We start from the raw sequence: 23,433 nt of genomic DNA, 5'->3' as shown, positions 1-23,433 counted from the left end.
AGCTGGAGGTCAACATATTTCTGTAACATTATACAAACTTTAAAGAGCTGATGAAATCAAACAGAAACAACAGTAAATCCAAACCCAGACAAAGAATCAGATCTATGTTCATGATGGTATAGCGAACGTGAAATATCAAGATATTCATGATATTTGTCAAAAAAACGAAAGTATCATAAATTCTCCGCTTTCAAATTTACAACACAACCATATCAAAATCCATGAAAATTATTAATATTTGATATAACGTTTCCCAATAGTCCAAACGTCATGCTGACATAAGATATTATTCATACAAGCATTTTCTGTAAATTAGCTTTTCACGAAATACACAACTCAGTTTAAAACCTAGTGTTAACCTTATTCTTCCAGGCGTACACAGCTTTAACCATATTAAGCATAACTTTTTGGAACTTATTGTTTTTAATACGCTTTAAATATTCTAAAAATTCGGCTTTCAAATTGTTTGATTCGAGTGTTACTGCTAATACTAAATTAGATGAAACTCGCATATGCGTTCTGAATCATAATCCTAGTACTTTTAACATGTACCAAATTGTAAGCCTGTTATCTTTGATGACCTTTTACAAGCACTTGGTAAATACCACAACTGGTGGACGTTTTGATCATGAGGTTATTCCACCACAGAAGTCAAAACTTTTGTTTTGACAAGAAATATCAATAACACGATCATTTTATTCAAATAAACTGTTAATCAAATGTCAATGTCAGCTCAAAGTCTTAAGGATTTTTTTAAATGCAAACATTACCTTAGCCAGTTGTGACACAATTAATGTGGGGCTTTTAGCTTTATTTTTTCTTTAGTTTCGTTATTGATTTGCCCTTTGAACAAATCATGATTCAAGCAAAGCTTATGTAGATGAAACGCGCGTCTGGTGTTCTATTATATCTGTCTGGAATTTTTAAATAAGATTCTAGAGGTTTAGAAAAACAAAATAATAAAAACTCTGCCATATTTGTACAGTTCTGACTATCAATTTTAACACAAAATCAAACGAAATCTATTATATCTGCAGATTAGAATAATTTGCATACGACACAAATTGCTGTGCGACATCAATATACAGGGAGTGAACCAGTATTTTGAAAAGTTATAACCAATATTTCACCGATAAGATCATATTTTTATGTATGTGGTATATAGGCAAGAAACAACAACTATATAGAAACTAATGTTTTGTACAATTTTTGTTCCCTTTCCCATAACACGCAGATCTTTCTGCTGATTTCATTTTGCAAAGAAAAATAATAGTTTTTACGTTAATATTCCTAACTTTCTTTATTCAGTTTGAAGAACACCGAGATTGTGTGCTGTTATTGTTTCAGGTTTTATATTTGTTCAGATTGCAGGAAATTCTCACATTAGGTATTGCTAAACAAAATTAAAATCAGCAGAATCACCCCATGGTTCTTTCAAGACGTTGTTAAAAAGTATTAAAATGTTTATGTGGTCAATATCTAAGAATTTTTTTTTTATTCGCTTGTTCTTTCGTAAGAGTTAGCTGACTATCCAAAAATGTCGACAAGTTGAACGAAAGTTATCTTGGTTGCAGACATTACAGAGGAATACTTATTAACACTATACAATTATGGCCTTCATTAAAAGTTAATATCAAAAATTATTAAATCAAGAAAAGGGTTATTTTCCTCGAGATCCGTAGGATCGAGGGAAAATAATTTTTATTAGAGATTTAATAACTTTGGATATTAACTTTTATGAAGGCATAACTGTATTATTATACTGTACAGAACTTGAAGTTGTTATTTGAAAGACGTCGTGCAAATTGCCGCCAAAGGAGTTATTTTGTCTACGCGCTCATTCCCACACAGTTATTTTTCCTACGCGCAGTTGCCCGCGGGAAATATGGGGTTAGTTTTTCGACTAGCGTAATTATTCTCTAACAATTATTCTGCGTACGCGCAGTTACCCGCAGGAAAGAGGGGTTATTTGTGATGGTTATTTTATTAGTGGTTACTATAGTAAAGTATAATAATATGTATTTATTACTTGCTAAATTATCAATATTACAGGTCCAAAGAGGATGTATTGCTTTCTTTTTTTGAAAATGATAAAAATGCATATTATTATCATTTTATAAAATTTGGTTAGAAGTTATGAAAACACATAGCACATTACGTTGATACATAATCAGGCTATGAGGCGCTTAATGTTGGTCAGATATATAGTGAACATTTTTTTCAGGGGCGTTATCTGAATTATGCAGCTAGAAAAGAAGATTATATGATTATAATAAATGGATCACATTGTCCTGTGGTTGATCTCCATGAAACGTTTCTTATATGTAACCTTTCCAGCACAGTTCACATCAAAGATGTCCCTCTTCTTGTTGAGGTAAATATTTTATCAAACATGATTACCAGAATTTTGAGTGTGAATTACATAATAACATGTCCTCAAAATAAGGTTTATGATTTTGCGGTAGAAAATCACTTTATAAAAGTTTGTGTCTGATATCTTGCATTGGTAAGGTACAATATAAGTCTTATCAGTAAAAAAGACAAGTCTATAAGTTTCAAAGAAACTACATGTTATTGTAACAGCTTCAACCAAAAATTAACGTTTATAGATTTTTTTTATAGGAACGTGTTTTCCATCAGAGTTTGAACAATAATGTTATGTAATTTCTATGATTTTCGTTAAATTCCAGTCGCAGTTCGGACATTTTTGTGCAATATACAGAAACGTGCAATATGACTTAATGATTTTTCTAATTGCATTGAAATTAACTGTTCTGTAAAGGAAATGCTAAGATCGAAATGTTTTGATAATTTCTTCCTCAGTGAATACACCAATATTTTCATCAATACTTAAAACTTATTTTATTTTGGGGATAATATGGTATTGACATTTGACATAGCTATTTTCATAGATTAAACATGATAAACTTTATTTATAATATGAGCTATTCAAAGTTCCATTATCACAACATGTAAAACAATTCAAAAGAAAAAAAAAACAAAGGTCATATTCATGCTGAACCAATGATTAAAACAAAAAACCAATTCAGATTACTACAGCATCGTACAGACGTATACTGTAGATTGACCGCAACACTATTTGTACAAACAATGAAAGAGAGGCGAAAGATAAAAAAAAAAAAAAAAGAAACAAAAGAACAGAGTTCCAATGTCCCCCGCGTTGCAAGTATTTTGTTTGTCCAAGGGCAATAACTAAAGCAATATATTTTTTTGTTCTTTAAAACTTTTTAAAATTATCTTAGAGAGTTGAAGACTTGAGAGCAATTTCCAATGTGTTGCATATTTCCAAGGGCCATAACTCATTTTTAAAACATTTGTTCGAAATTTTTTTTTATAAGAATTTGATAAAAACAATCTGGCAAATATTGTACATGTGAGAGCGCTTACAATGCAAATTTCCATATAATTTATATTTCTAAGGGGCATAACTATTTTAAAAATAATTGATCGGCACTGACTTTAGAACTTGTCAGAGACACTGCTGGTATATACCTATTATATAAGTTTTATAAAAATCTGGCAAATATTGTACACATGAGAGCGAACAATGCAATTTTCCATATAATTAAAATTTCTAAGAGCCATTACTCTTTCAAAAATGATTGATCGGCACTGATTTTCGAACTCGTCTGAGACATTGCTTATACAAACGTACAATGTAAGTTTCATAAAAGTGTGGCAAAAATTGTACACAAGAGAGCGCTAACAATGCAATTTTCAATATAATCAAAATGTTTCCAAGGTGCATAACTGTTTTTAAAAATAGTTGATCGGCACCGATTTTCGAACTCGTCCGAGACATTGCTGATATAAATCTATGATATAAGTTTTATAAAAATCTGGCAAGAATTGTACATGTGAGTGCGCTAACAAAACCGGACGGACGCATGGACGAACGGACGGACGGACAGACGGATGGACGGATCAATAGACAGACGGACAGACGGATGGACTGAAAGACAGACATACGGACGGACGCCCGATATTTCTATGTCCCCCTCAACGCGTCGCGCGGGGTACAGGATAGACCAAAAGACAATAGACAAAAGAAGATGTGGTATGCAAGCATATATACCAAACACAACATAGAAAACTACCCCACTAATACTGGGGGTGATCTCAGGTGCACCGGAAACGTTTTTTGGGGATTTAGAAGATTTTTCTAACATATAGTATAATTTTTCAATATCAAGCATTTATGGGGGCGCGATCTATATACCGTTATTTACACATCAAACCGGACTGGTTATCGGAACTTTGGATATACCAAATCAGGTACTTAATATATGAGAAACAGTCAACATATACCTTTTTTTTGTATTTATTAATACATTTTTTTATTACTTAATATTATCAGCCAAAAGGTGTTCTACAAGGTTCACGAGTCCTTCACCTTTCATATGAAAAGTTACTTAAATATGTTCTACATAGTTTAATATTTACACCTATGCATAGGAACTATTTTGTTTTGAATATGTACTACTCTCCAGTATGTTCTTTTTGACCGGTGCCGATTTGGTGGTGTTACATCTTACAAAGTCTGCCTGAATTATTTTGCAAAAAATTCCGCTCAAACCGGTGTTAAAGGCCGTCTTAAACTTGCAGTGAAATTACAATTTTTCTCCGTGTTGAAGGCCTCAATGTGACTAGTATGAAGAACAGCAATATAAGCGCTTTTCCTTTGCTTTTCCTTTGCTTTTTGTGTGTTTTGCTGTGCATATACTGATTTTGTGTCATGAATGTATACCCCATATTCTTTGTTATTCTATGAAATGTTAATGGTCAAAGATATGTAAATTAATAAGTTATTCATTATCCTTCAGTAATCGTTTAAAAGGTTCCTCGCCCCCATATCTGAAAAAAAATAAATATTTTTACATTGCAATATATTTTACTATGAACACGTTTTCTTTTTCTTCTTGTTGAATTCACATAGAAGCAGTGGGGTTGATAAGAGTTTGATATCAGCAACATCTTTACTTATAAACCTTGCTTCATTATCGATAATTTTTCAATTAAACGTTTATTTGTTTTACAGGTATCTGTAGGTCATAACTGGAACACAAATTTAGGATACATGAAGTTTTCCCATGTAGACGTTCATCGGAACCAATTACATGTCCAACTTGTTGCGATATGTTTGGGCACTTTTGTTGTTCTGATTTCATGTCTAATTTTTGTCATGCACAAGAAACACTTAGGAGTGTTTCGAAAGAAGGCAACAGAAGAGTTTTCTGTCGTTTATCTCAACAACGCAGAAACAAGAGGTCTCATGGATCCGCCATATGATACAGGTAATTAAGTATTCACATGATATAAAATCTGTTATTATTCAAAACCTACTAGTTACCACTCATTAAATACATACAACACATTAGTTTTACCATATCGCAAGTCTTTTGTAATCGATAACAATTATATTACTAAGTGGATACACCATGAACCTTGGGGCTGTCATTACCCCAGTATTGATATGACACATGAAGACTGAAGACTGTAATATGTTTTCCGCCATTTTTTGTTTATCATAAAGTTCAAACTTTTCTGTTATGTTCTTTTATAGTTTATCCGAGTCCAACTTAAATAAAATTTGTATAGAACATTTATCATGATATGACAACATTTATCGAGATATGACAACCTTTTTGTCAACTTTTCATCAATCCCAATAGTAGATGCAAGTTAAATTTTCTGAATTTACCAACAAGAGCGAAACTTCTGTGTCATTTGGTCTATTGTGGAGAGTTGTCTCATTGGCAATCATACCACATCTTCTTTTTATATCAAACATTCTTTGTGACATTTAACGCTTATTTTTTTCTAAAATTTTTATACACTAGTATGTACAACTATTTGTCGGAGAGAGAGACTAGTACTGACGTCCTCATGTTAAAATTCAAATTTTTTTCTGTTGTCTTCGCTGTACCTGCAGATTTTATATTTGTATTTGTAAAAATAGTTCCATAACGTAAGTTCTTGCCTAAGTAAGACATAGTAATGAAATAGAATTCAAGCCACTTGAAAAGATAATGAAAAAAAACCTCATCATAGATACCAGGATAAAAATGTGGTAAAACAGACGCGCGTTTCGTCTACAAAAGACTCGTCAGTGACGCTCGAATAAAAAACGTTGAAAATGTCAAATAAAGTACAAAGTTGAAGAGCACTGAGGGACCAAAATATCTAAAGGTTTTGTCAAATACAGCTAAAGTTATCTATTTCTTGGGTAGAAAATCCTTAGAAAGTTATAGTAGTTGACATATGCAAATATTTATTAATTCTATCAGAATCTGCTTTATGATATGCAACCGTGTTCTTGTCATACACACATTATTGCTTTTTCAATTCAGTCTGATGTTATAATTTATGTCTAAGGTACTTCATCTGCTGAGCAAGGAACGCCTATGCATGTCAAACAGAATAGACAGAGCGATACAGAGCTGGTTGTTGAAGGGGCTTCATGTATTTCTAAACCAGGATTTGACGCTATTGGAACTGCTAACATGCTGAGGCAGCAAAATATCTTTATTGAACGCGATTTGGTTAGACTTGGGGAAGATATTGGCCATGGTTAGCATGTAATGTTCTTTGAAAATTTTGATCCTGTAATAATGTATTCTGTCTATACAAAACCTTACTCTAAAACAAATATAGATCTTAATCTCCTGAATTCACTCTCATATACATTAATGACGTCTTAACACTGAATATTCTTTTATTAAGTAAATACTTGCATCCCATAATGTCCTAGTGAACATAGATATGTTATTAAGCTTGTTTTGTATGTAGATCTTGTCGATGGTAGACCAAACATTACGATCTATGACTAACGCAGTGTTTTTGTCGAATGCCTATTATGTGAAAAGACACCTTACTTCTGCACAGCCTATATATCTTACACATATCAGTTTATACGATATTGCTTAGCGTAAAAATATTCACAAACTCAACGTATAATTTTAATTAGAAACAGACCCAAATAAGGTAATGACGAAAAATGACTGAAGTCGTTGCTTCAGAAAATATATGGTCGAACGGTTGCATTGATACACTGTCTATAATAATTCAAACTTGTGTTTTCTGTTAACGTTATTGATTCCTTTTGATCACTCCGGTACATTCCTGGTTATAAATGGTTTAACCGTGTTCCGTTTTATCTTTTAAATCTATCGCATAAACGGTCATGCATTGCTATATATAGCTAGCAAGAGATGTTGACGCTGTTGAAGCTCCTATTCCGATTTGAAGCTCCGATACAAGGAAATGTCAATGGTCTTGACTTATGGTATCAGGAGTAACAGTTGTACTTATACTGCTTTCCCATTTTATAAATACAGTTGGTTAGGATTAAAACATTTTGTATTAGTTTCTATTTTATAAGTAATAAAAAAGGGACATTTTTTAACAGGAAATTTTGGATGTGTATACAAGGGTTATCTGTTGTCAATGGAAGAAAAAGAGGAACGACTTGTTGCCGTCAAAACTGTTCTTAGTAAGTGACAAATGTATAAGGAAAAAGCTATAAGATACACCGTCATTTGTGTATGTCTTGTTTAATTGATGGATGTGTAAAAATAATTTAACATACTGTTTTGTTCATTTGTAAGAAGGTAAGCGGTATATACTTCTTAGAATCAATGAAACTTCAAAAGAAAACATGTTTTGGTCTTTGGTCGGATTGTTGTCTATTTGACACATTCCCCGTTTACATTCTCAATTTTATTAGGTAACGTAATGAAATAGAAAAAAAAAACAGATTCGTCATCACCCATATGTAATTTACTAGGTCAACAGAATTTAGATAACCAAATTTAGATTACTCAAATATAATGATTACAAAAATACAAAAACAATAAATTATTACACCAAAACCTAACACAATAAAATAAGTTCAAGCACTGCGTATTCAAATTTTCCTAGTTTCAATGTATTTTATTGGATTTATAGGGTTTCACTTACAATAGAAGTTATTTACTGTTTAACATCCAACAAATACTAAACATAAAAAAAAAGATTGAGTTAGGAATGCTAATTATTTATTGATTCATTAATTAAATGACGTTTGATATCGGTACATTGGAGATATCGGATGGATAATGTCACAAACTTTTTTCAGTACTATAGCATATCAATTTATTTTCCCGCTTATGATGCAAGAAGGAGGATAACATGTATATTTACACATAGTATAAATAAAAAAAAATCATACAACTATATATAAAACACTAAGGTTACAACTCTCACATGTACATATAAAGGTCATAAGTATTTAAAGTATAGCCTTTGCTTCACTGTAGCAAGAAAAAATACATGCTATAATATGTTGTAAATTTTAAAATTGTTTGATGAAATTTTTCATTTGTACGTGGTATATATTGCATGTATAAGGTAGTACTGTGGATTCATTTTTATTCGTTGTACGTGGTATATATTGCATGTATAAGGTAGTACTAGTATACATTATTTTCTGTCCTCTGTCACTAATGAACTTTGCAAATATGAATTTGGTATAAACTATCAGGAAAATTAAATAGACCTCATCTGCTAGGGTACTAACTCCCTTTTACAAAAGGTGGTCAAATACCTAACATGGATATAGCTTAAACAACAAAAATGACCCACATTCTAAGCAAGAGTATGACTATTAGTCACAAGTCAATCTAGCTATTTACCCTTACTGTCTTTATTTTTGAAGCTTGGGCAAGACTTGGGCATGCTTTGTACGACCTAAAACTAAACATGTTTGCACATACACATTAATATCGTATTTTAATTTCGATTTTACGCTATTGATTTGATAATAAATTGTAGAAACAGAAGTACAAGACATAAATGCAATCCTTGATGAAGCTATGATCATGAAAGATTTCGATCATCCCAATGTGTTGTCACTGATTGGCATTTCTGTCGCTCCTGGCGAATTCCCGTTGGTTATTATTCCATTCGTTACAAATGGGGATCTACTGTCTTATATTCGTAGCGATGACAATGTAAGTTATAATATATACTTTTTCATTCTTTTTTTGTTGTATGTAGACACTAATGATCGTTAAAGGCTCTAGGAATCACAGGATTTTTTTTAAATGCATTATGCTTTGTACATCCAAATTCATTGTATAGATTCATGACCTATTTTGAAGAACTATGTCAAACTGTTCAAATAAGTCAAAATGCCAGAATGTTTTCGTTTTGATGTTCTGAATTTATAAATACGCAGTCATGCCATGTCGACATGGTGACATTGAAGGGTATGTGCTATGCTTTCTTCTCGTTTGAGAACCCTCTCAACAACTTTGATGTGTTGAAGATGACCCTTTACAAGGTAAATGATTTACTTCCAAACATACCGTCATTTATTAGAGGAAATATAAAAATGACCTGCCATTCATCCCGATCGACGTACCTTGCAGAACTGACTCTTTACACTGTAAACTTGCTCTTGTTATAAAAATGCATTAAAGGATTTTTGCAAGCAACAAAATACCATTCATTACAATGATGAAAACATCATATGTAAAGATAGTTTTTTGGAAACCTTTCTTTAACTGATCACAATTCTATGAATTCGACAACTTCTCGCAAGGTTCGTGACTTTGGACAGATGACGAGTCACAATATTTTTGTTGAGAATTCAGTCACTTTTTTTGCTTGATAAATAAATAAATTAAGGCGACAGAAATTTACCAATGTTCAAATCTGATAAATCGATTAAAAAGAGACTAATTAAGTAAACAAACAATAACTGACGCATAAACTCCAAAAGTAGAGAGAACAGGTGCGTCAACAGGGTAAACGTCTTCTGCTATGTGTGCATCAACAACCAAAATATCATAAAATGGAATATGATACATCAGTTAAATTAGACTGACGACAACATACTAGTATCTATTCTCTGACACCGTGAAAACAGTCAATAGTGAATTGATACAAATTTACATTAAATATTGAACAACAAAAGCTTACTTGCAAAGATCGAAGAAAGCATTTAACCCTAAAATAACGGTAGTATAGATACCAAGCCCAGAGTAAATAACAAAATAGACTATAGAAAGATAACTGGCATCTACTCCGAAAGAAAGCGCAAAGAAGGCAACTTGCTTATAGCAAATGGTGCCGCCTTTCACATAATATAAGCTGATGAACAACCAAATCATATCTAATGTTTACAAATTGTCATGTGAGAGCTAGAAAAATGCAAATATATATATTTTTTAACTTCTTGTATTAAAATTAAAAAGTGTCATTCATGTGTTTGCTCACAAGGAAGCTATTAAACCAGGAGTTCCAAGTGTTGAAGTTGAAATTATCAGTTCGAAAAATTTACGGATGCCATCACCATCTGGTTAACCGTTATGGAATATGTTTCACAGATGACGACGGATATGTTCCAATAGTCGTAACCACAATCCTGTCCTCTTTTCCTCGAATGCAACTTACGGAGTTATACGTGTCACCGGGTTTGTACTTACATGAGCAACACGACGGGTGCCACATGTGGAGCAGGATCTGCTTACCCTTTCGTAGCACATGAGATCACCCCCATTTTGGTGGGGTTCGTTTTGCTCAGTCTTTAGTTTTCTATGTTGTCTTTTGTGTACCATTGTTTGTCTTTTGGTCTTTTTCTTTTTTTTTGTCATTGCATTTTCAATTTATTTTCGACTTATGAGTTTGAATGTCCTTTTGGTATCTTTCGCCTCTCCTTCAATTTACAAATACATTCAAATTCAAATGATTTTAAGAAATCAATCTGTCGAGCAACTACATGTTTATAAAAAACAAAGATAATGATTATGTTGGTAAAGCACACTCTCTACTTTTCCCGCTTTTGAAGAGATATTTTCTTCTGTGTAAATTTTTCAGCATGAGAATTTCACAATATAAAAAAAAACTCATATTGCATAAACATTTAGTATGGAAAAAATGACTGATATATATTTTCGTTTTATACAGTTATAAGTTTTATTCAAATACAGTTTTCTCTAGTTTGTTTTTTTGATTATTTGACAATTTTTTTTTAATTCTAATTATATTCCCTACAGAAGCCAACTGTCAAAGACCTGGTGAGATTTGGACTAGATATTGCTAGGGGTATGGAATATCTTGGCAGCATAAAATTTGTTCACAGAGATTTAGCAGCCAGAAACTGCATGTAAGAATTTTAAAAAGAAATCGAGAATTTCACATCAATCTAACAAATTACTTAAAAATTGTTCTGACATAAATTCACATGCTTCTGCAACAAGGAAATATTATAAATATAATAACAAATAAATTGGGTCAATGTGCGCAATTCAGTTCAGGTAGGTAAATAATAGCAGTCTCTTTCATATCTCTATCCATAACGGAAACTGGAATATGTTTGTTGGCTCGTTTCGAAGCTTAAACATTTTCACATAGGTGGTTAAATTTTCGGGATACGAAGTGTAGTTGATTTTTTAACAAATTTGAAAACCCCGAACGGCCCCGCGTACTCGGACATTTAATTTTCTAGATATGCAGTTCTTTCTCAGTTCCAGAATCTATGACAAACGAGACGATTTTAATTTTGAAATTATCAATTTCCCCATCCTTAGTAGCAATATACCAACTTCACCTGCATCAGGGATATACAGTTAAAACTCATTCGGTATTCAAGAGCTTGCAGCTGCTACTCAGACTTTATAAAACGTCACCAGGGTATGAGCAGAAAGATGATGAACCAGGGTTATGTCAAAGAACGTCTCGTCCTTTTTCTAAAAACGTTCATCGGAAGATACCAAGACCTTGTTGATAAATATTCCGTGTCAAGTTCACAAATAATACATGATGGTCTTGAAGTATAGATTCTAGGTACTGACGTTGTTTATTATCTTAATTACGTGTAAGAGTGTTCTTGTATGTGTCTTTGTAAATTAGTACCTTTACGGTTTTGTCTATTTTTGGTAATATCCCTTTGGCGTGACTCGGTACTTATACATCCCGTCATTGTGTTATTGTGCTATGGTCAATTTTTGTATTCTTGTCTTTCATTGTTGATTATGTGCTTTGACTATATGCCATTGTGTTTTTCTTTGTTGACATATTTGTTTGTTTTTATAGTGATTAAAATTATAACATAATGTTGACTGATGTATCCCTATTTTTGACATTTTACCTATTATGTCTGTTTGTTTTGTTCACACATTGTTGTCAATATAATGGAATTTTATGCGACTGTCATACAAGTGAGAGGTTTAGCTAGCTATAAAACCAGTTTTCATCCACCATTTTCTATATAAGGAAATTCCTGTACCATGTCAGGAATATGACAGTTGTTTTCCATTCGTTTGATGTGTTTGAAATTTTGGTGAAGCCATTTGATAAAGGACTTTCCGTTTTGAATTTTCCTTAGAGTTCGGGATTTTTGTTATTTTACTTTTTTCTACACATTGAAGAACAATAAAATGTTTACATCTTTATTGTATTATCGGTTGCTGTTTAAAAAAAATAATTGGCACTCCAATATCAGAAATAGCACCATATCACAAATCATTGCACAAAGATTCTTTGATTTGCAAATTAAAATTGTGTGCCTCATTTCAAGACTCATTACGGACATTGACCAAAATATGTCAGTTTAAAGAAGTTTATGAATATTTTCCAAATTGTCATGTAAACAAAAATTCTAAAACTTAAATCCAAAAATTCACATTTTTAAGATCATAAAAGTCGTTAGAGTCTATATTTAACAGCCACAATTGTTTCACCCCACAGGGTGGATGAAGACTTAAAAGTGAAAGTAGCAGACTTTGGATTGGCTAGAGATATATATACGAAAAACTACTATAGCAGTGATAATAAGAAAATGCTGCCAGTCAAATGGATGGCTCCCGAAAGTTTAGAAAATGGGACGTATGGAACAACATCCGATGTCGTATGTATATCAACCTTACCTAATGCAAAGCATTTACATATTTAGGTCATTAGCAATCAGTGTGCATCATACGAAACCCTACACAACATTCACTTTATTTGGTAGTTGTGACAATTGCAGCTGACAATATTGATTGTATTGGTTAATAATAAGCAGATAGTTCAAAATATCAAGAAGTATAGTTTTTCTGAACAGCTTGCTTAAAATACGCCTGAATGTATTTAGATCAGAGGGATGTATTAATGGACTATATTTAAAACAGATAAAGCCTTTGTGGCAATTTCGAGCCCAAGATAATTAAAAAATCTTGCAAAAAATATTATTAAAAAATTAATGTCAAATTGTGTGAGTGTTATCAAAGTATATCTACTCGTCAAAGAAAATAAATTGTAACGATAATGTAGAACTTCAATTCTTTATAGTGCTTAGAACTAACTGTATATAGGTAAAACAAGTCATATTATGAAAAATTCTTTAATCACTTTACCGTTTTTATTTCATTATACATACATATTAAGACTATAATTATTGAAAATATTGAAATATTTTTGTTATTTGATTATTTTAATATGAAGAACTACAATTAAATTGTTTGTTTATTGTAGTGGTCTTTCGGTGTAGTTATGTGGGAATTAATGACAAGAGGTGCCGCTCCTTATTGTGACGTTAACAACTGGGATATGCATAAATATTTAGAGTCTGGAAGGCGCCTAAAAAGAACTGATTTCTGCCCACCACCATTGTAAGTTCATAGATACATTTTAATTTCATTTTAAATCAATTGAATGTTTCAATGTAACATAACAATATTCAATGAATGAACACATTAAAAACATTGAAAATTATGTTTATTCAAGATAAATGTATGCTACTAAGTTAAGTACACAAATCACGTTGTCCTGGAAACACATTCATCAGGTGCACTCGAGGGGAATCGTTTATGAAGCAAGCTCAATTCGAAATTCTAAGCTTCAGTGATTGCAAAAACAGACATGTGAATGAGAATAAACCTTAAGTTTGTTACATGCGTATAAAGTATAACCTAAAAATGAAAAATTAAATCCGAATGAATAATTTTATAATGCCAGTACCAAATTTTATACGATTTATACATTTACGGTGGGTCCGGAAAATATGAGATTTGATATTCGATTCATAAATGCTTCCCTGTTTGAAGAGATTTGTAAGAGTAAAACAGTTAAAGGACAAGAAATCTGTCAAACGACATATGTTTCTAGAATAACTTTCATCAGGTATAATTTCTAGAACAACAATACCAATTCTTACACCAGCTAATTCAATCATATTCTGCATATACCATTGGATTAGGATTTAAACCTATGGAGTGCCTATTTAGCTTCTTATACTTCTAACCTATCAAAGACGACGATTCTTGTTGTTTTATGTTCAATGAATGAGAATTAATGAAATGACATTAACATCCATAAAATACTTATTTCACTTAATTTCTTAATTATTTCATTCAAATCCATACTGACTTTTTGATAACTTTGTTTTTCGTTTACTTAGATATGATATTATGATGACCTGTTGGGAATTTGACCCTAACAACAGACCAACTTTTCAGGAGATAAACCAGATCATTACAGGATTAGTCGAACAATGAATGTAATGGCAGGAACATTGTTTGATTTTCATTTTAAGATGTCATTGAATACTGTTTAATGTAAATATCTTGTTTACGTTTTTACAAGATTACTACTTTGTTATTTAAATATAAATCGATTTTGAACAAGATAGCAACCAGTATGATGCACACATGCAGAATGGTTTTAAGTTTAGAATCATTTAAAGACATACATTCATATTTTGAATGCAAAAATTGCAGTTCATAAATCAACATTCATTACAATTTTTTTTTAAATTTTTCACTAAACTCACTTTAATTTTTTTGATCATTTTGATATCTTAATTAAAATTACAGCTGACAGCATATCTTAAAATATAAAACATATACATATTTTAGTAGATCTATATATAACTAGTAAACAAATTTTGATCTGAAACGGTATTTTGATCTAACCAGCTCTTAAAAGACTGAATAATATATCATCAAGTCATTTTCAGTCTTTCAGTCAATTTTCATATCTATCCTCTGCAGTAAATTAAATACTGTTCAGACAATTCGCTTGCAGTCAATTAAGATCGGTTCAGGGTTTGTTCAGACTCTTTAGCAGTTATTATTTACATGCACACATCACCATCATATCGAATTGCCTGAAAAGAAAATAAGCCATACTAAAATGTTACAGAAATTTTACACAATTGTTTTTGCCAGTCAGTTTTAGCATCATTACATTCTATTTAAGTTTTAGTGAGTTGATATTTTCTTTTTTTTTCCATTGAATGTTATTGTATCTTGTTGTTTACATATATGTGTTTATATATTCAACTGATGTTATTTTATTTATTGAAAAAGTTGTTAATACACTATAAATACAACATACTGCCAAATATGTATCTTGTTAATGTCTGCCCTCATGTTTTCGGATATTTTTCAATTTTCATTGTGCAACTTATATGTTACTTTATTGAATATAATAAACTGAAGAAAATTGTATAGATATATGAGAGAACGGTGAATTTTTATGATGGCTATTAGATACAAATCGCTTAAGTGTTTGTACATTTAAATGGAAATACGAAATTGTTTTTTTTTATCTAATGTGCTCTTTCTAAAAGTTTATTTGCATGTTTGTATTTTGATTATTAATGTTTTGGATTTTTACCTTCTAACATGAATATAAAAATGTACGTAATCATAATATATATGAAAGAATAAATAACCATAGAAGTCCAAAGGACAATGGTTAAATTTTCTGAATGTTCTCAAAGCTAGAGTAAAACAAATACACATATAAACATTAAATTCCTAAATATTACTTGTATACACTTACCCTTATCGTCCAGGTTACAGACTAAGGGTCCCCCTGTTTACAATCTGTGAGCAATCTGTCCATGGACAATAAAAGGCTACCTTGGATTTACAAGTAGATTAAGAAATATCCACATAATGTTAGAAGCATTTTATTTTATACCTGAACTTCATTCAACAATGTAAGTAAATAACACGCATAATAGACTTACACTTTTATATCATATATATATATATACTAAAAGAAAAATATAACTTTGTTTAAAGTTAAAGTTATATTTTTTGTCTAAATTTTCATTATTACTAATTTTAATTGTGTCAATTGATGATGTCAATTAAATTAAATTTTAATTAAAACACAAACTTTATATTAATTTTTAGGTTATATTTCCAGATTCTAGGTTATAAATGGCTTCTGGTAATAAAGGTGTTGTGTTGTATTTTATTGAATTCCTAATTTTCCATAGAGTCTATTTAGAATATTTAATAAGTGTGTTTAGAAAATTATCATATTTGAATATTCCTGTTTTGAATCCTAGCAGCGTGTCATTTTCAACAATAGGATTATTTAATCCTATGCTTAATGGGATAAGTATTTCTTTGAAGCTTGTTTAAAAATTTAAGTTCAATGTACTACAACTGATAAATAAGTGTTGTAGAGTTTCTATGTTGTTGTCATTTTGACAAATGTTCCATTTGATAGTTTCGTTTTTTGAAATTTAACTTCAGTACATGTATATAACTGTATGGACCTCTATTGAAATATTTTCAATGCTCATTTGATTGAATCCCGACCACAAATTTCACCAATGTGATCTTTTTCCAGAAATTTCCTCCAATTTAATTTAACATATTGGAGATAAAAAGTAAAATAACACAAAGACCGAATTTCATTGAAAAATTCTATTATTGTTATATACACGATTAATTTTTATCTATTTTAATTACATAGCACAGCTGACCCGGAAAGCACTTACGCCATATATTGAGGAAAAGGTCAATCGGAACAACACTTGAAATATATTGTTGTTGTTTCAAAACCCATAAGTCTCTCAAAGATTACAAATGTTTTTATTATTATTTTTTATCAATTGATAATTTTCGCATGATTTATTAGTTCGTAGCATTTCAAACTAAACGATTTATACATACTAATAATTATAATATTACTTGTATATATATTCCTGCATGATCATAGATGTCTTACCAGAATAAAAAAAAGGGGGATGTCAACGACTAAGTATAACAGGACAGAATGGTATGGAAAAAAGTCTAGAAACCTTCCAAGAACTTGAAATACGGAGCAATCTGCTTTATATGATGTCTTGTCATTATTATACTATGTTCTTGTACCATAATCCTATATCGTATATCGTGTGTGTTTTACATGTATTCATATGTTTTTTTTTCAGTAAATGATGCACTTTAACCTTTAAACGACGTGACATATAAGTTGTAAAGTATCATTTTGCCTTTATATTATTTGGAAACATCATATAAGATATGCACCTATCTTTATATGATCATCATTGATTTATGTCCCTTTGTCTGGCACATTCATTTATATTATGTCCTATTTCATTATAACATGTGTCTTTTTCATTAAATAGAAATAAAATGTTTCTCGTCTTTAATTTTTGTCTTCACTTGGCTTGAACTAAACAATTCGATTCACATTTGTTTTATATGATGTGCTATGACTTTTATAGAATTTCATTTTGAAATTATTTAATATGCATATATCGTTATGATATATATATATATTGTTTTATTAAAGTGCAACCTGATATAACATATTAATACAAATGAAAAACATATTTTATAATGTCAGCCAGCCTTCAAAGCTTATGATGAATTATACTTCTAAAGTTCTCATAAGCAACCCTGCTATATGCGCAATATGTCTTATATATGATGTGCGCTATTCCTTATTTCATAGGGGAACATCTTTATAAAATATGCTCGTATTCTATTTCATAAACCTGTACCATTATATGATGTGGATAATTTTTCTTCATTGTTTGCGGTCAAAACGGTTTGATATAATGTACTTTCGTCGTTATTATGATTACGTGTTGAACGAAAAAGAGAGCTCGAGGCGAAAGATACCAAAGGGACATTCAAACTCATAAGCTGAAAATAAACTGACAACGCCATGGGGAAAAAAAAGAAATAGACCAAAAGACAAACAACAGTAAACAAAACACTACATAGAAAACTAAAGACTGAGCAACGCGAGCCCCACCAAAAACCAGAATACTGTTACGTCATATCTGATTCCGATCAGCTTCTCCGCAATTATTTCAGAAGTTTACGGTCACTATCACAACTAAATTCAACAATAAGATGCGGTTGTGTCCTTAACTCACGAGAGACAACTTTTCAAGGTCTAAGATCTAAAGTTTCCAAAATAGTCACCTAATCTGAAATTAACTGATAATGACCAGTTTTTTTATCATGCCTATTATGAAAATTTTACGGAATAAAACAAGAGGAGTAAGGATTCAACTGTCGAATGACGCATTGTCCTTCTAAAAACAGGTGCGTGAGAAGGAGAGAAAAAGGAACACACGGTAGAAGGAGATGAGAGTAAGAAAGGATGTATGAGAGAAGTGATGAACAACTCTTTTGTGTGCCCTTACCTGAATTTAGTTTTCAAAACATGTCAAATAAAGTTTACGATTGCCAAGATCTTTAATCTTTGATTAAAGGGAAAATAATCTTCTGCTGTACATTATAAACCAAATTCAATCGTGTATTTGATAGTACATGTAATTTAAGAAGCGGCAGTTTTACAGATTATTGGTGTTTAACATCATTATCAGCACTATTGTTTATTTCACAGCGGCCAGTTTTAATGGTTGGAGGAAGCCGGAGTGTCCGGAGCGAACCACCTTTGGCAGGAAAACTGGCAATACTAGTCAAATAGGATTCGAGTCGTACACATCTGCCACGTATGGGTTCGGACTCACAATCTCAGTGTTGACAGGCCAGTGATACATTAGTTGAACTACTTAGACCACTCGGTCATCCAGGGTCCCTCGAGGAAAAACAAGGGGACATTCATATATCGAGGAGAAACTTACATTGCACTGGGAAAAACGAAAAACTATGAAAACACGACCAAGTCTATGATACTGTGAATTCAAAATTATTGTTAGATTTTTATTAATGCGAAAAATGAGACTAGGTGAGTATCGCAATAATAAGAACTCGCATTTTGATAACTAAATCATAGATTTGTATGTAGATTTTTTTTTAATTCGCAAAAATTAGAATCGCATTCTTGTCCATTTTGAAAAAACGCAAAAATAAATGCACGCAATAATTTCTGAATTTACAGTACACTACGTATGTTGGATAAGGGTAGGAAGTTTTATCATTCTTTGAGACAAGAGTTATTACAGGGGTTCATTTGCGTGAAGAAAGCTTATCCCTCTACGTACACGTGTAATCTAAGTGAAAACGGAGATTGAAAGTTTTAACCTTAGTCAAAGGAGAACAACGGATCATCAGGGTCGCAAAGGCTCTTTTGGACTGAAGGAAGTAACATTAGGGGACAGACCTAACGTTTGCTCAAGTCTGCGAAGGCATACAAATCAGATCTATATAAGTACAAACAATTTATTTCCTATATTCTAAAATTTAACAACGATCGGTGAGATGATGATTGACTTCCTGTAGCTGAAGTACTACGAGTGGTTTAATATACCAGGAACTATTTCGTGTTCAATATATGTATAGATGACATCCAAATTGCCAGAAAGTAAGTTTTCTATAAGCTTTTCGAATTTACTCCAATAATCCTGTATTTCAATTTTTGCATTACATTTCTATTTAGATGATCTTTTGCATGGTTGCATTTTTTTAAGTTTTCCATCGGTTGTTACCATAGTGATACGTAATTATCAAGATACTGTGAACAAGAAACTGGTTCAGCAGTACTAAAATAACATTTAATAGTGTATGGTAAAGTATCGAAAATAACGAAATCTGCAATATTTTAAGATAACAAAACAACAAATTGAAATACATGTAGAACATTTAAGAAAAATTGTCTTTTTCTGTAGCTCTTTCTAGAAAGTCATTATCGAGATCATAAACTTGAAATGTATGATAAAAGTATATTTTGATACTGTTTCATGTGAATCGCACTGGTTTACTGCAGAGGGACAGCAACCGTGAAAAGTAAATAGTAACGTTTTTATTCATTACCCTACATGCAATACATAGAATACACCTTTCAATATTCACTTTTATAACTCAGTTTAGTTAAAAACATTTCTGCTATCAGTTTTACACGAAATTTAACCTGGAACTCATGCAGGTCACCCTTAATAACCCGTTCACAACATATTACCTTTTTTTTAACTCCTTGATCACTTGCCAAAATGGTACAAATTGTGGCCCATGGCTGATATTTTATGATATCTATAAGTAAACAAATTAGATCTTATTTTAGAACTTTTTAAATTATAAGTTTCAAATGTTAATTTAAGTTAGTTTCATGTTATTGCATGCATTCTATTGGAAACAATTTTCATGAATACTTTTATTGCGATCAAATAACTACAAGAAGGGAACTCGAAGAATTTTGTAACGTGAAATGGAGAGAAATTAATTTACATGCCTCCCCCTTTTTATGCAATAAATGATAATAACTACGAAACGTTTTAAAAACTAAAAAAAAACCGGACATCCACCCTTGACAAAATACAATACCATGTCATGTAGAAACTGACAAAATTATAATGTATTGTTCAATTATAAATTCATGCCGACATCCGTTACATTTTCCCCTTCTTCCTGTATGTTCTGTTTACAATATAATAATATTCATTCATTCATTCAATAACAATCCTTTAAAAGTTATGACCATATTTATCCAACTCAATTCCGGTAAATTTTATAGTTCAACACATATTTTCATTTTCATGTGAAAAAGGTAAACATTATGTACTGCTTGGTTGCGGGTGAAAATAAGTTAGCAACAACACTTTGGAAATCTGTGGCCTTCATCAGAGAGATAAAAAAAAACACGCAAAACAAGTTATCATGTGGTACATGATTAACTGATCCTGATAAAATAAATGACTCAAAATTGTCATAGAAATAAAATTCTTTTCAAAAAAATCATTCAGCTATGTAGTCTTTATATTAATGATGTTTACAAAAAAAAAAATGTTTGCATAAGAAAGCTGTTGACAAATAGCGGAAAATCCTATATTTTTTATACGCCCGTAGAAGACAGACCGTTTTATAGTAAATCATTGTCGTCCGTTTGTCTACATTTCGTATGATAACTCAAATTTACTTTATCCAATTATCATGCAATACACCATTTGGAGTGACGAAAGCTCCCTTTCGAATCAAAATTTTGTTGGCTTTTTCGTTTCAGAGTTCCTGGACTTTTTACCGTTTGAATTAATGCAAGTTTTCACATATTGTGCTCTCACTCTTGTATGTCTAGATTGATTCCCTTTAAACTTTACATAATTGTTGTGATTGATGAAAGGAAGATCCATTTTGCATTCTATTTTCTGGTTGGTCCTTCCAGTGTTATGGGACTTTTACCGTTTGAATTAAAACAGTGTTTCCAATATCGTGCATTTACTGGATTAATTTCCTTTAGATTTTACATTGTTTTTGGAAAGTTAAAAGGAAGCCCCATTTCAATTTTTTAATTTTCTGGTTTGTCCTTCCTGAGTTACAACACTTTAATTGTCAAATTGAAGAGAATTTGTAACATGCTGTACCATGACTTGAGTTTGCTTGGGATTGACTTACTGGAAACTTTATTAAATTGTAGGAATTGGTCAACCTAACACTTCTTTCGATTTCGATATGTCATTTATTGTATTCAAAACGATTTTAAATAATGTGCTTTTTTGTCGTTATCATGGTCCTAATATAAGATTATTGCATGACAGTTTTGATATCAGATGTATTTCCAGCGCTAGGTGGTTGTTTAACTCCAAGGACCGAAGGTAAATATAAAACTTACATAAAAAATGTAATGTTTGCATATAATCTGAAAAATTTTAATGGATAGACAGACACTCAGTCCAGGAAAAAAGATCATCAAGTACATATTTTGGCATACAAATTTTTCTTCAACACTCTTTTTGCATAGTATCTATTGAGTGTATAAATACAAAGGGATCGTTCCAGGTGTAATACCACCAAATCATGGTACGTCACATCCGGTTTCATACGAAAACGGGTCGAAAAAATATTCCCTTGAATTTGACAGTTTTAGAAAATTAACTCTGCATTTCATTGCAGAAAAAAATTTCTGAGTCATCATCATATATCTTGCGTGTTTCAAAGCACCATTTTTTCTATTTGCTGTTCCTTTAAAAAAAAATTTGAAAACTTCAAGTGAAATGGTTACTAAAGGTGAAAATTTGATTGGTTTACTTCCAGTGATGGTTTATATCTTATCTGCAATGAATAGTTAGGTGAAATGTTGACTGTAGTACTGGACAGGATAAAACTTTACTCATGCCAAGTATTTCTTTATTTGAAACAAAGATAAATTCTGCACAATTTTTTGAAAAATGTCACTTTAACAAAGACTAATAGGAGAAAATCAACGGTGGTATTACTCCTAAAGGAAGATTCTTCCGCTTCAGATTCTTTCCCGTTGCTTGAGCCACTTTTTATTATGACCCTTTTTGATTAGGCTTTACGGAGTTGGGCAAATGGGTAAACAGTAATGTGCTGGACCTATGTTTGTGTTGAACATACCTATATTCTTTCATTTGATAAACTAACTAGCTCCGTGTTGATTTTAAACTGAAGAGGCATCATGGATGCATGTAAAAAAATGTTGATCACGGTAGTACATATAGGGAAGTGACCGGTTCGGACAGTTTTTTTTTTCTCGAGTGGATTAATTGTTTCTTTAAGTCTGACAACGTTAATTTACGTAAATATGAGGTAACATGTAAGATACAGAATTTTGTTCTAGTAAGATTTGAAACCAAAGCTAAAAATAGAAAAGAGTAAAGAAGGACAATGTTCAAGTGTTACTTCTATGAATAGGAATCTGTTCTAGCATAACAATACAACAACACGCCAGCTATAAGTATATGTCAATAGACATCATAGGATCCTAATCAGTGGGAAAATCTAGTGAACGAGAACAAACGGAAATTGACTCTTCTTATGATAGAGTCGAGAAAATCAATAATAAAACAATGCCGGTGACGATACTGATCAAAAGTTATTTCTATTTAGGAATTGTTCATTTTAAAAAACATATTTGTAAACTGTGTTATTAGAAACATACATACAAGGCCGTACCTTGACCTATAATGGTTTACTTTTATAAATTGTTACTTGGATGGAGAGTTGTCTCATTGGCACTCATACCACATCTTCCTATATCTAAATACACGATGTTTTATGTTCAGTATTTATCGAGATGATTGCATTAAAAACTTGTGAAACTGAATCTAAAAAATGTTAATCTTTGCTGCATATTGAAAACAATTAGAAAAAAAATCACGTACATACAAAATCTAAAGATCTTTCGAGTCACCAATTTTTGGAGTGTTCCACAAAATCCTTCGCATGTTAAAATTCCCCAAAATATACTTATATTCCACATCGAAGTTTT

General features: G+C 31.4%; 2 protein-coding genes across 6 annotated transcripts in view; both read left to right on the top strand.

Annotated features, from left to right (window-relative positions):
• Positions 1-23,433, top strand: part of LOC127719063 (hepatocyte growth factor receptor-like) — a 63,791-nt gene that overhangs the window by 4,860 nt on the left and 35,498 nt on the right. Inside the window, exons 4-7 of the mRNA XM_052225114.1 lie at positions 2,225-2,374; positions 5,060-5,315; positions 6,397-6,591; positions 7,430-7,513. Coding sequence (XP_052081074.1) covers positions 2,225-2,374; positions 5,060-5,315; positions 6,397-6,591; positions 7,430-7,513 — 685 coding nt within the window. The remainder of the gene's footprint in view (positions 1-2,224; positions 2,375-5,059; positions 5,316-6,396; positions 6,592-7,429; positions 7,514-23,433) is intronic.
• Positions 19,322-23,433, top strand: part of LOC127718983 (hepatocyte growth factor receptor-like) — a 92,513-nt gene continuing 88,401 nt past the window's right edge. For 4 of the 5 annotated variants that reach the window (XM_052225096.1, XM_052225072.1, XM_052225064.1 and 1 more), the window contains exon 1: positions 19,322-19,575. The gene's annotated coding sequence lies outside the window, so the exon portion shown is untranslated. The remainder of the gene's footprint in view (positions 19,576-23,433) is intronic. The other variant, XM_052225080.1, reaches the window with a different exon arrangement.

This window comes from Mytilus californianus, unplaced genomic scaffold (assembly GCF_021869535.1).
Source record: "Mytilus californianus isolate M0D057914Y unplaced genomic scaffold, xbMytCali1.0.p SCAF_1, whole genome shotgun sequence".
NCBI lineage: Eukaryota > Metazoa > Mollusca > Bivalvia > Mytilida > Mytilidae > Mytilus > Mytilus californianus.
This window is presented reverse-complemented; position numbering and strand designations above follow the sequence as displayed.